This window comes from Drosophila yakuba, chromosome 3L (assembly GCF_016746365.2).
Source record: "Drosophila yakuba strain Tai18E2 chromosome 3L, Prin_Dyak_Tai18E2_2.1, whole genome shotgun sequence".
In the NCBI taxonomy this organism is placed as follows: Eukaryota; Metazoa; Arthropoda; class Insecta; order Diptera; family Drosophilidae; genus Drosophila; species Drosophila yakuba.
In genome coordinates this window covers 18,149,190-18,160,318 of record NC_052529.2, presented here as the reverse complement: position 1 = coordinate 18,160,318, position 11,129 = coordinate 18,149,190, and the positions used below count along the sequence as shown (strand labels likewise).

General features: G+C 42.9%; 6 protein-coding genes across 7 annotated transcripts; all 6 read left to right on the top strand.

Annotated features, from left to right (window-relative positions):
- The first annotated feature begins 126 nt into the window (after nucleotides 1–126).
- On the top strand, nucleotides 127–6,017 carry LOC26535064. 2 transcript variants are annotated; one of them, XM_039373716.1, is made up of 2 exons: nucleotides 127–3,486; nucleotides 4,779–6,017. In XM_039373716.1, exons 1-2 carry the CDS (start codon nucleotides 3,430–3,432, stop codon nucleotides 4,992–4,994), a joined length of 273 nt encoding a protein of 90 aa, XP_039229650.1. In that variant the 5' UTR covers nucleotides 127–3,429; the 3' UTR covers nucleotides 4,995–6,017. The 2 variants fall into 2 exon arrangements, with proteins under 2 accessions (XP_039229650.1, XP_039229651.1); XM_039373717.2 differs by having other exon boundaries at nucleotides 128–4,664.
- Nucleotides 6,018–6,097: 80 nt separating this feature from the next.
- LOC6539587 (probable chitinase 10) lies at nucleotides 6,098–7,027 on the top strand. Its single transcript, XM_002086439.4, has 2 exons — nucleotides 6,098–6,697; nucleotides 6,757–7,027. Exons 1-2 carry the CDS (start codon nucleotides 6,131–6,133, stop codon nucleotides 7,003–7,005), a joined length of 816 nt encoding a protein of 271 aa, XP_002086475.1. The 5' UTR covers nucleotides 6,098–6,130; the 3' UTR covers nucleotides 7,006–7,027.
- A 127-nt stretch (nucleotides 7,028–7,154) lies between these two features.
- Nucleotides 7,155–7,747, top strand: LOC26535977. Its single transcript, XM_015195169.2, has one exon. It carries the CDS (start codon nucleotides 7,180–7,182, stop codon nucleotides 7,675–7,677), a length of 498 nt encoding a protein of 165 aa, XP_015050655.2. The 5' UTR covers nucleotides 7,155–7,179; the 3' UTR covers nucleotides 7,678–7,747.
- Nucleotides 7,748–7,842: 95 nt separating this feature from the next.
- LOC6534491 lies at nucleotides 7,843–8,432 on the top strand. The gene has a single exon (XM_002095132.3). The coding sequence runs from the start codon at nucleotides 7,852–7,854 to the stop codon at nucleotides 8,413–8,415; it is 564 nt and encodes a 187-aa protein (XP_002095168.3). The 5' UTR covers nucleotides 7,843–7,851; the 3' UTR covers nucleotides 8,416–8,432.
- Nucleotides 8,433–8,543: 111 nt separating this feature from the next.
- Nucleotides 8,544–9,468, top strand: LOC6534490 (probable chitinase 10). The gene is made up of 2 exons (XM_002095131.3): nucleotides 8,544–9,164; nucleotides 9,229–9,468. The coding sequence occupies exons 1-2, from the start codon at nucleotides 8,559–8,561 to the stop codon at nucleotides 9,445–9,447; spliced, it is 825 nt and encodes a 274-aa protein (XP_002095167.2). The 5' UTR covers nucleotides 8,544–8,558; the 3' UTR covers nucleotides 9,448–9,468.
- A 677-nt stretch (nucleotides 9,469–10,145) lies between these two features.
- LOC6539584 (probable chitinase 10) lies at nucleotides 10,146–11,075 on the top strand. The gene is made up of 2 exons (XM_002086436.3): nucleotides 10,146–10,190; nucleotides 10,245–11,075. Exons 1-2 carry the CDS (start codon nucleotides 10,175–10,177, stop codon nucleotides 11,060–11,062), a joined length of 834 nt encoding a protein of 277 aa, XP_002086472.1. The 5' UTR covers nucleotides 10,146–10,174; the 3' UTR covers nucleotides 11,063–11,075.
- The last annotated feature ends 54 nt before the right edge of the window (nucleotides 11,076–11,129 follow it).

Below are 11,129 nucleotides of genomic sequence, written 5' to 3'. Positions count from 1 at the left end.
TCTCTCTCCCTCTCTCTGCATTTGCAATGCCGGCAATTTCAGAATTTCAGATAGAAAAGCTCGAACTGGAGACACTTTTTAAAATTTTTAATAAAATACATTTACAAAAATTTAAGTCTGATTTTGTTTTATTGATGTTTTCCTATTTAAAATAAAAGTGAATAATTATACAAAACCCGATATCTATAAGATTTTCTTGTATGCCAACCATGACTTGGATAATTGCCTAAGAATAAATAGTAATATCCTGTGTTAATAGTGATATTGATTCGTTAATCTATGCGAAACGTTTGGGGTTGTTGCATTTGGTTCCCAAAGGTCAACTAATCGACTACCTCATGTTACATTTGCTATAGTTTAATTGAATTTATTGACTCCTTAACATGTTTGGGGTAGTTGTAACTGAAGCCTTGCATATTCCCATATTCCCATGGTTCTTGGCCACCAATCTACCCCTGATACTGTGTAACATGCGGGCTAGCCGGCTTCGAATCCCAATGCGATTGTATCTGTTGCCGACTCTCTCCCAAAAACCGTGCTCGTGCTCTTAGTGAAACTTTCACGCTCTTCGGGGCCCCGAGAAGTGAATGTAAGTTGATTGTCGTAAGCCGGCTTTGACGTCGTATTGAGTTTGGGACCGGAGACCGGAGATCGGCGATCGGAGACCAGAGGCCCGAGATTTGAGATTTGAGACCCGGAGCGGCATAGGAAAGGAAAACAAGTTTCTTCCGACGCCATGGGCTGCGTCGACTTCAGCGTTGCGGCAACATTTGTTAACCTGTTTTTTATTATAGATTTGGTGTTGTTGCTGCGAGTATTTGATTTGGCCCGAATGCATGAAGGAGCAGGAGCAGGGGAGGTGTTCCCCCTCTCTGCAACAAGACCTGACTTTGGCTGCTGCCGCTTGGTAACACTCGCTCCGTTGATCTTGTCAACTTGACCAAGTTATTTGAACTATGCACATGTGCAGACCATAGAGAGTCGGTCCATTCCAAGCCAGGCCAAGCCGCCGAGTCATTTGAAGGCTGTTTGCCGGAGCTGGGAGCCAAGAGCTCAGCTCGGTGGTGATCTTTGAGAGCCCATGGATATGGGGATGTGGGGATCTTTGGGGCCTGGCCTGGCCTGGACTTATGCTGCTGCCGCTGCAATGCTGCTGCTGCAATGCTGCGTCAACTGCGACGACGCAAAGTGAATGTACTTTCAAACCAAAGATCCGGTTTAAAGCTGCCCGGGCAACAGATACAGCGCAGACAAACGACGATGACAACGGCGATGTTTTCACAAAAACGCTTGTGTAATACATATGGAGAGGCATAGCTATATGGCTACAGCTCCGTGCATGTCATGTATATTCCCCCCGCAGAAAATATCCACACAGCTCTCGGCCACTAATTTCTTGTTTGTTGACGTGATTTTATTGTATTCATTTGAAAATTTCAAATTTAAAAATCCCCAATATGGCTTACACACATAGTAAATCGAAACGGGTTGCCTCGGGTTCGCTTGATTATCGCATTGAAAATCCCCAAATAGACAATATAGACAACAAGCTCCCAAGACTCCCAGATCAATGAGCCCTGATAGCTGGCTGGGCCAACAAGACGCCTCTGAGAGGGATCGGATCATTGTGCGCTCTTCCTTCTCGGCGCTGAGTACATCGATTTCTCCACTCGTTTGGTCATAGAGAATTTCCCTGAATTATGACACAGATATTTGTATTTGTGCGTTTTATGCTATATTGAGATAGAAAAGAGCGCTTTATTGTTTGGTTCGCACTCCCAAAACATTTTGTTACACTTTCTAATTGGGGAAAAGGTTAAGATGATCTTGTCAAACTTGATTGATTCCACGGCTTCACATCGATTGACTCTCGGTGTCCATTTAAGCGGTTTATGGTAAATTTGCAAGGGTAGCCTTTCCCTTCTTGTTTCAATATTTTGTGTATATACGCGAGCATACTTGAATCACAATCCCATCAACAACATCATCAATGTGCATTGTGAGTGTATAAACAGGCACATGAATCGACTAAGTGTGCGAGTGTTTTGTATTGTGCACGGAAAGAAAAGTTATATTATTATTATTAATTGTAAATTAATGTAAAAAAGTATTAATGATATTAATTGACTTATAGCAATAATACCAACAATATTTATGAAAAGGTTTTTGTTTTAATAATAAGGTACATATTAGAAATTCAAAGTAGCGAGATCTAAAATCAGTGCCATTTCATTATGCATTAATGTAGAGTTGAACTCCGTTTGAAATGTCAAAGTAATATTCAAAATCTAGTTCTAGTTTCATTTGGTGCGTCATCTCAAAATGATATTACCTGAAGATCCCGGTTTTTTATGGGTTAAAAGATTTCTTGTTTATATGAATTGATGTTATCATTTCGGTTTGTATTAGCTTTGGTTTCTCTGCAGTTCTTTATAGTTTTAAGGGTTACTTAAACGTCTGTTTGTTGTTGATATGTTTATTTTTGCAATGTAAAACTCATTTTTCCAAGTGTACATTAAATTTCATTTGCCAGTCGCGAGACTGTGTGTAATAATTCGTCATGCTGGCCGCATTTGAACCCGCATAGCTCGCTGCCGCAGTCTGCGTCTCTGGGTTTTGGTGTTCAGTTGGTGTTCGGGATTCGGGGCGGGGTCCGGGGTCCGGGGTTTTTACTCGAGCCGAGCCGGGCCGGGCCATTCCCAATGTTTTTCGTACCCCCAACCCACCCCCAGCCCCAACACCGCCCCTAATTTGCGAGGCAGCGGCGGAAAGATAATGCCCGCTTCTCTTAGCTGCGCTCTTAGTTTTCTTGCCGGATTCGATCGCTCTCTGCGGCGGCTCGACGCGGCTTCAAGTGGATTTTACAGTTATATAGTATGTAGAGAAAGAGATATATTGTATCTTATGGATACGGCTGGCACAAATACTTTTCGCCACTGACGACGCCGCTTTTTCGTACATTTTTCTTTTTCTCTTTTAATATTATATATATTTGATTATTTGATTTGTGAATCACGGCAAACAGACAGTTGTTGAGGTTGAGTTGTGGATAAATGGGTGTGAGTTTGCTGGAAAATTAGAGATACAGCTCAGTTGCTGCTGGAAGATGTAGGTGTCTGTTCGTCCGCTTTTCCCCTTCCTGTTTATCTGCGGTAATATTTTAATCTGCACTCGAGATTTCTTCCAGAATATAATTTAGCGTTATGCCAGAAAATTGCGATTAGATTCCCTCGCTGTCATGCCGCTGGAGTTGATAGTTTAATAACTTCCCCCTATGAATGAATTCTTGTTATTGCGGGTTCCTGTTATCATTCTAGATTTGCTACCATGCTTTAGAGCCGTACAATATTTTAGTTTCGAGCAGTTGAACGCCTCCGCTTAAACATTGAATGCCGTGTTTATGTGGAATGCTAGTTTCTTTCTAAACATATGTGTTTGCTGATAAGGATTTCCATAGCAGGACACAAAGGACCGCTTATCGCGGTGGTAAGATGAGTCACTTCATATCGGCTCTTATGCTCTGCCTTCTTTCCCAGCGGGTCACAACATTAGCTTATCGCTAATTATTTTTAGCATAAATTTCATTTGTAGGAAACATGATGCATAAGAGAGCGATATTGGGAAAGATATTGGAGTGACCATAATATAAATCCGTGCGACAAGAAACTTTTACCTCGAAGTGTATTTCGCTTTCAAGTTGATAAGTTTAATTTATTCTTCGCATTGAACGAAATTCTCTTGTTTAATGATATGCTATTATTAGCGGCACGAATGTATGAAAAAGCAGCTGTGCCTGTGGCTTTTGTGTGTTCCTCGGAAAAATACTAGGAAAATGCATAAAAACATATGCCATGGCATCTAAAAATATGTGCTCGTGTTTAGCTATTTCGATAAACGATGGGCCCAAGGCACGAGTATTCTGCAGGACATTGATCTCTTTCAGGAGAGTTGCTAATTAGACATTCCGCACTTAGTCAGCTTCCAGTCTATAATAACTCCATTGAGTTACTTATCCGTCTGAAAGCGACAGCGAAATAAGCCGCACTACGTTCTGACCCAGTTTCATCATTATCATCACTTTGTCAAAAGCAGACTTCCAGATCACACGCAGTGGTGATAAATATGGTAGTATCGTATAGTACCTGCCTCTTCGAGATACGATACGCATTTACCTTTGTCTAAAAATAATAAATGATCTCATTGTTGACTGTTGACTGTTTGCTCTCCCTCAGGACTTTTTGGGAACGATCGTGTGTTGTCATCGTCATATTTTGGGCCACTTGTTTTGGCCGCATGGAAAAAAGTATCTTTAGGCGCTGGCGAATGATATTAACACACGGGATTGTCAATAAATGTGCATGTGGATTGTACATTAAATACACGTATATTGGGTTGAATCTATATATCGAGCCGTGTAAACATACGCAACGCAGCAGACATTTTGCCGTCGTTGTCTTTACAACTGAATCCACATACTACGAGTATATGTATCGTCAGCGCATTGAGCACTCTTTTGTTCCAGCTCGATCGATGTTTCCCGTCATCCGTTCTGTCCATCAGTCCAGCAGTCCATCTGTCAATTGCATTTAAAGCAAATATCGCCCATAAGAAATGGGCTATAATAAAGTACATTCGTACATACGTACAACAACACGAGAAGATTGGTTACGTCTGCACTTGTTTAAACAATTCCTATAAAGAACTTCAGCCACTACCTGCGCTTGTTGATTTTATTTATATTTATATTTTTAATTTTTTCGATTTCTTTCCTCTTACAGGTGCACGATAAAGTTAGCCAGCATAGACCAGCACCCCTTTCTTCGGCCTTATCGTCCCTGCAAATGCTTGACAATAAATTAGATTTTGTGCAAATTCTCCCGTCCGATCGATCCACTCGATGGTGTCCGTCCGCCATGATGGTGCATAAAGTGGAAAGAATCCGAACACCGGACGAGAACTATACTTTACCTCGGGCAAATCGCAAGTTCGTGTGATTTATATCATAACAAAAGGTGGAGGGCGCGAGAGAAACGCCAGATCGAAGGTTGGGTACCCTTCTGCAGCTAAATACTAACCACTATATTATAAGAACATGAATAAGCAAATTATATCGACAAGAAAATCTATAGAAATAACTTTTTTAAAAGAGCATATGTATATAATTACAAGATAAAGACTGCTTGTTTAGCTATTTACAAAACGAATTTTATCTCGTAATATATTTAAAAAAATTTATTTCTAGAAAAATAAAAACACTTACATTACTTTCTTTTTGAACGAAGATCATAAGAATATCTGAAGTATATTGATTACAAATTCAATGACTATTGGCTGTGCGCTAAGAGGCATGACAGATCATAATTTTAAAATGCAAAATAAAAGCATAAAATATATTATTTTGAACGTTAGAGCTAAAAATATTCTAGTTAAGAGATAAGTGTAATCTAAGATATTTTTCTAGACACCCTGTTCTGTCGAAACTTGGAGTACTTGATGCGAAATGGAACGTGCCCACAGATAATGTCCTATCTAAATTTTTTCCTAATTTTAAATGACGGTTTAAATGAGCATTTTCTGCCAGGGTAACTTCAAGTCTGATCGTTAGCAAAGTACTCTTCAGCTTGAAGTCTTGGAGTTTGGCTATCCATAAACAAAATACGGCCAATGCGGCGTTTGTTGAGGTCAATGATTTCTGTTGCGTTGTCTTTTTCACGCTTTTTTGACGCTTTTTGTCTATATGTGTTTGTATGGCTGAAGGTGTGTGCGAGCATTTTGAATATTAATTTTAAAAGTTTTTCGGCTTGTGTAAACATATTCAGCAAAATACATAAGTGGAACCATCGACCGCTGTAATGTCGATTTTGCAAGCATATGATGACATAATGGAAGATAGTTGAAACTCCAAGAAGAGGAATGCTGTGATTCACGGGGACCAGAATATTTTGTAATACATTGAACCGCGTCTGGAGTTATCTCGAAGGTCTTTTCGATAAAATGATATTCAATTATACTAAAAAGAAATGCATGTCGCTTACTTCTTAGGGGAAAAAACTCATCGCAGTGGGTCCATAAATATAATGGGGAAACAGTCCGCTTGATTCAGTAGAAGATTCCATACGGAGCCAATAAAATGTCCAAATATTTGATACACCTCTGCCTGCTGCTGCTCTGGAGCTCCCGGACAAATGGAGATCACTTCGACGAGTGTAATGAGATGGAGGATGGGGCGTTTGTGCAAAGCTGGGAGAGCTGCCAGTCCTATGTGTACTGCGAGGGTGAGGAGTCCCTGAAGGGCGACTGCGAGGATGGCGAATACTTTGACAACGAGGCGGGAACCTGTGATGTTGCGGCCAATGTACAGTGCTTTCTGGACGAAGTCGATGAACCTTCGCAGCCGGAACCGGAAGCAGAAGAAGAAGAGGAAGAGCAGGAAACACCCGCCACACCGAGGCCAAGCGAACCACCAATTATAGAGACCCCAACCGAAGTGGATATCGTGAATATTGCACCCGTGGTGAGGCCCAACTGTCCGATCAGCGATGATCCCGGCCAGGTTATATTCATGGCCAGCAATAGCTCGTGTGCCAACTATTACCTTTGCTATCACGGGCATGCCATGGAAATGCACTGTGATAATGAGCTGTACTTCAACTCCCTCACCGGACAGTGCGATTACCCAGAGAAAGTTCAGTGTGCCGTGAGTATCTCGTGCAGATCCCTTTACCGATCTGTTTATAATCTTGAATTCACTTGCAGTTTGAAGATCCGCGATCACACAAGTGCCTGCCACACATGACAGAGTTCTTTCCACATCCGGACAACTGCAACTACTTCTACTACTGCATCAAGGGTTTCCTGACCTTGCAACAGTGCCCCTTCTACTACGGCTGGGATATAGAGCGCCGGAGCTGTGTGCAGATAGGAGTGGCGAAATGCTACAGAAACTCCAGAAGAATAGCTCGGAAAATCCCACTGCCACCCAAAAAACAACTCATCAAGGCTTAGGGGAGTTGTCTACCAGATAAGAGCTCTATTTATTGACTAGTTACAAGATTGTGGCGACATGAGACCTTTAATTAAATATAACTTATTAGGAAAGACCTTGATTTTGATTGCCTTGCCACCGGGCTGAGCTATAAAAAGCTTAGCCCACCACCACGCACTCCACAAAGATCGAGAATGCAGCAATCTCTACGCTTGGAACTGCTATTCATCGCCTACGGGGTGATTCTCGTTGTCTGGGGCGTCAATGGGTTAAACATACCCGAGTGCAGTGGTCAGAATGGATTTATCAACAATACGCGATCCAACTGCAGTTACTCCTTCATCAATTGCTCCGGCCAGAACTCGATGTTCTGCACGGACAACACAACCTGCAGTGCCAATTTCACCTGTGGCGACATAATTCCTGTGGATAATTCAACTGCATCGCCCATCATCACAACTCCGATTGTGGTGACCACCGCTTCCACAACCGTGTCACCTTCTGACATCCGGCGAGAGTGTCGTCAGGGAGTCACCAAGAGATTCAGTTATCCGCAGAACTGCAACTACTTCTACTACTGCGTGGATGGCTTTCTGCTGGTGGAGCAATGTCCTATTGGCTATGCATTCGATCCGGAAACTGGAGCTTGTGGTGGTCGCATACGCAGCTCCAGCGATTGTATCTTTAAGTGAAAATAATCGCAGAGCACTTTTAATTAAGCCTCTTGTCGTGTCAAATAAACCATAATAGCTAGAAAATAAAGTGAGTTTAGAGTCTTATCAGAGAACAAGCTAACCAGCCGCACAGCATTTCCACCTATAAAGAAGGCACTGATCTCGGCGATGAGGCAGTTGAAAGCCTATTGAATGTGGCAATTGTTGTTAGTCTTGGCCTGCCTGCTACCTGGTTGCCTCCGGGTGCAGGTGCAGGCGGTTTTCCTCGAGGAATGCAAAGGTGTGATCATCAATAAGGTGACCAACGAGAACCAGGAGTGCAGTGAATTCGTTCACTGCGATGGCGATGATTCCTACTACTGCAATGGGGATTGCCGCGAGGCGGTCGAGTGTTACACCAATGTGGTTACCACGCCAGCTACCACTTTACGGCCTACAGTAGCCACTACGAAAAGAGCACCAGTCAACGAAGAACCGGTCAACTCCACCTCTACTTCAGCTTCTACCACCCCTTCAACGATTGCTGTACCTTCCACTAGTACTACCACCCCGGCTCCGAGCACCGATGTCCATGTCATCTGCAAGACGAGTGGCAGGAATGGGGTCTATCCCTATCCGGCAAACAGCAACTACTATTATCAGTGTATTTCCGGTTTTCTGCTGCTCCAGCAGTGCCCCCAGAACTGCCATTTCGATGTCACCCAGGGCCAGTGTGTTGCCACAAACCGCAATCGTTCATCGGGCTTACGTTTGTAAGATTCGTATCCCAGTCTGTAATAAAGCAATTATCAAAAGCGTGTTCGTGGGCAAATTGTTTTCTGATAAGGGGAGTTGGTAAGAAAACCCCAAAGGTTGCATACGAAATCGATCAGTTTACCATTTGAGATCGAGCAGAAAAGATGTTTGGAATATTTGTATCCATCGTGGTGTGCCTACTACTTCTAGGCCCCAGCCGTGCGGATATTTTCGATGAGTGTAATGATGGGAACAACCTATCCTTTGTTACGTCGCCAAAGAGTTGCGCACACTATATTTTCTGCAACGGCGATGAGTCATACGATGGTGAATGCGAGGATGGCGAATACTTCAGCCAAGATATGGAAATGTGCGAGCCCATGGGCGATATCGATTGCCGCACGGGAGCGGAGGTGCCAAGGGAAAATACCACCGACAGCGCAACGGAGATTACCTCGGAGTCCAGTACGATCTCCACAGTGGTAATCAGCACATTAAGTCCGTCAGCAGTGGTCACATTACGCCCATCAGTCAATCAAAGTGGAGCCACCAATACGACTTCCGTATCGCCTGGCATAGAGATTATTGTGACCAATGTGTGCCCGCAACTGGATAATCAGAGTCGTATCGCATTGCTGCCAAATCAGAACTCCTGTTCAGATTATTACATCTGCTATCGCGGCGAGGCACTCCCCATGAGTTGTGCCACCAGTTTGCACTTTAATTCCCGCACCGGAAAATGCGATCATCCCGAAAACGTCAGGTGTTTGGTGGGCTCACTATAGTATTTGGTATCTTATCATTTGTACTTACAGGTCAATAAATTACTTACAGGCCATGACTTACAACCCCAGGGAGCAGTGCAAGCGACACGTAATCGATGTTTATCCGCATTCCGACAACTGCAATTACTTCTACCAGTGCCGTTCTGGTTACTTGATGGTCCAGCAGTGTCCCTTCTTCTATGGATGGGACTACGAGAAGCGATCCTGCGTAGCACTAGCCCAGGCCAAGTGCTACAACAAACTGCAAATGCAAATGAAAATTTATTAAATATATACCATATTTATAAAACCAAAGAACGAACATTTAAATTTTCTAACTAAAATTGCTTTGGGGGAATCTATTGGGTAATTAAAAAGGATAGATTGTTTACGAAGATATAAAATAGCACAAAATTAAAGTTGAACCTTCTCCAACTTGGTAGTCAGTTAAACTTCTTTGTTAAACCATTAAAAAAACGGCCGACCTTGACTCATTTCTAAATTTATCAGGTGATATCAACAAGCAACCAATATGAAAGAAATTTCTGCAAAATAAGAACCTTGATCGAAACATTTGCTAAAATGGGAGGAAAAAATAGGCCAACCTTCGATCCATAACATAACAATTTGACCGATATGATACCATTTTCCTCACAAGGACAACATGTATCGAGATATCACCTAATCAACTTCCTAGCTAATCACGGCTTCCTTTTCACCTTTTTCACCAGGTTTAAAAATTAAAAATCCAGTATTAAAGATGTATCTGTGCCAACTCGAGATATGGTATCGGTTGATTGTGAGGAAAGGGAACCATATTTCTTTTTGGCAAAACAAAATACAGAAGCCTTATCAACTTCTTCTTACAAGCAATTGAAAATGTTAATTTTCTGATACTGAGCCTCACACTCGGCTGTATCTTGGCGCCGAATGTATCACATATATGCCAAGTTCTCCGGCCATTACGAAATTAGAATATAACTGCGCTCTACTGGAGTCTGACGAAAGCACAAAAGATGATGCTTAATACGGGTTAGTAAAATTGATATTAAAAACTAATTGTGATGGGAATTTATTGGTTTTCAGCCCTCTGTTTGATGGCGAGCTGTTTGCTGGCCACAGCTCAAAGAAATTGGAGTCCAACCAAGCCCACAAACTCGGTGACCATCAGGCAAAGTGGGAGTAGATTTTGTGCCAATCATTTGGTTGGTGAGTTTGTGGAGCATGCGGAGGACTGCCATATGTTTTACCTGTGCGTTGAGAATGGAGATGCTGTCCTGGCTTCCTGTCCACCCACGATGCTCTTCAATTCGGAGAGCAGACTCTGCGATTCGGCGGCAAATGTAAAGTGCAGAAATGGCACGGATGCCATGGAGAATCCTCCATTTGATGGTGGAAACGGTGATGGAGATCCTAATGACATGGTCACGGATGCAGCCACGTTTTGCTCCACGTTAATGGGCCAACCACAATCCAGCGACAGACTGGTTTATGTCGGTAGTTCTAGTAGTTGCAGACAATACTATATTTGCTACTATGGACAGGCGATTTTGCAGGAGTGCAGCTCGCAATTGCACTGGAATGCAGTGACGGGGAAATGCGACATTCCGGAGAGAGCCCAGTGCACCCTTGGTGGTCAGGAGGATATACCATCGAGTGGGAACCCCGGTTTCCCAGCGGGTGGATCCTCCATATCGAGTGATCTCATCCACTGCCCCGCCTACGGACAGCATTTGTATCCCCATATGCAGCGATGCGAGTTCTTCATCTATTGCGTTAAAGGACATGCCAGCCTGCAGCAATGTCCTTTCTATTATTTCTTCGATATTGCCACGAAAAGTTGTCAATGGTCGCGAACAGCTCAGTGTGTGCGGGATTTGAATTTGGAGCCACTAATAAAATAGAAGTATTACTTAACTTTGTGCACAATGTTTTCAACATTGGGGAATATTAAATGCTTCTTTAGGGGTG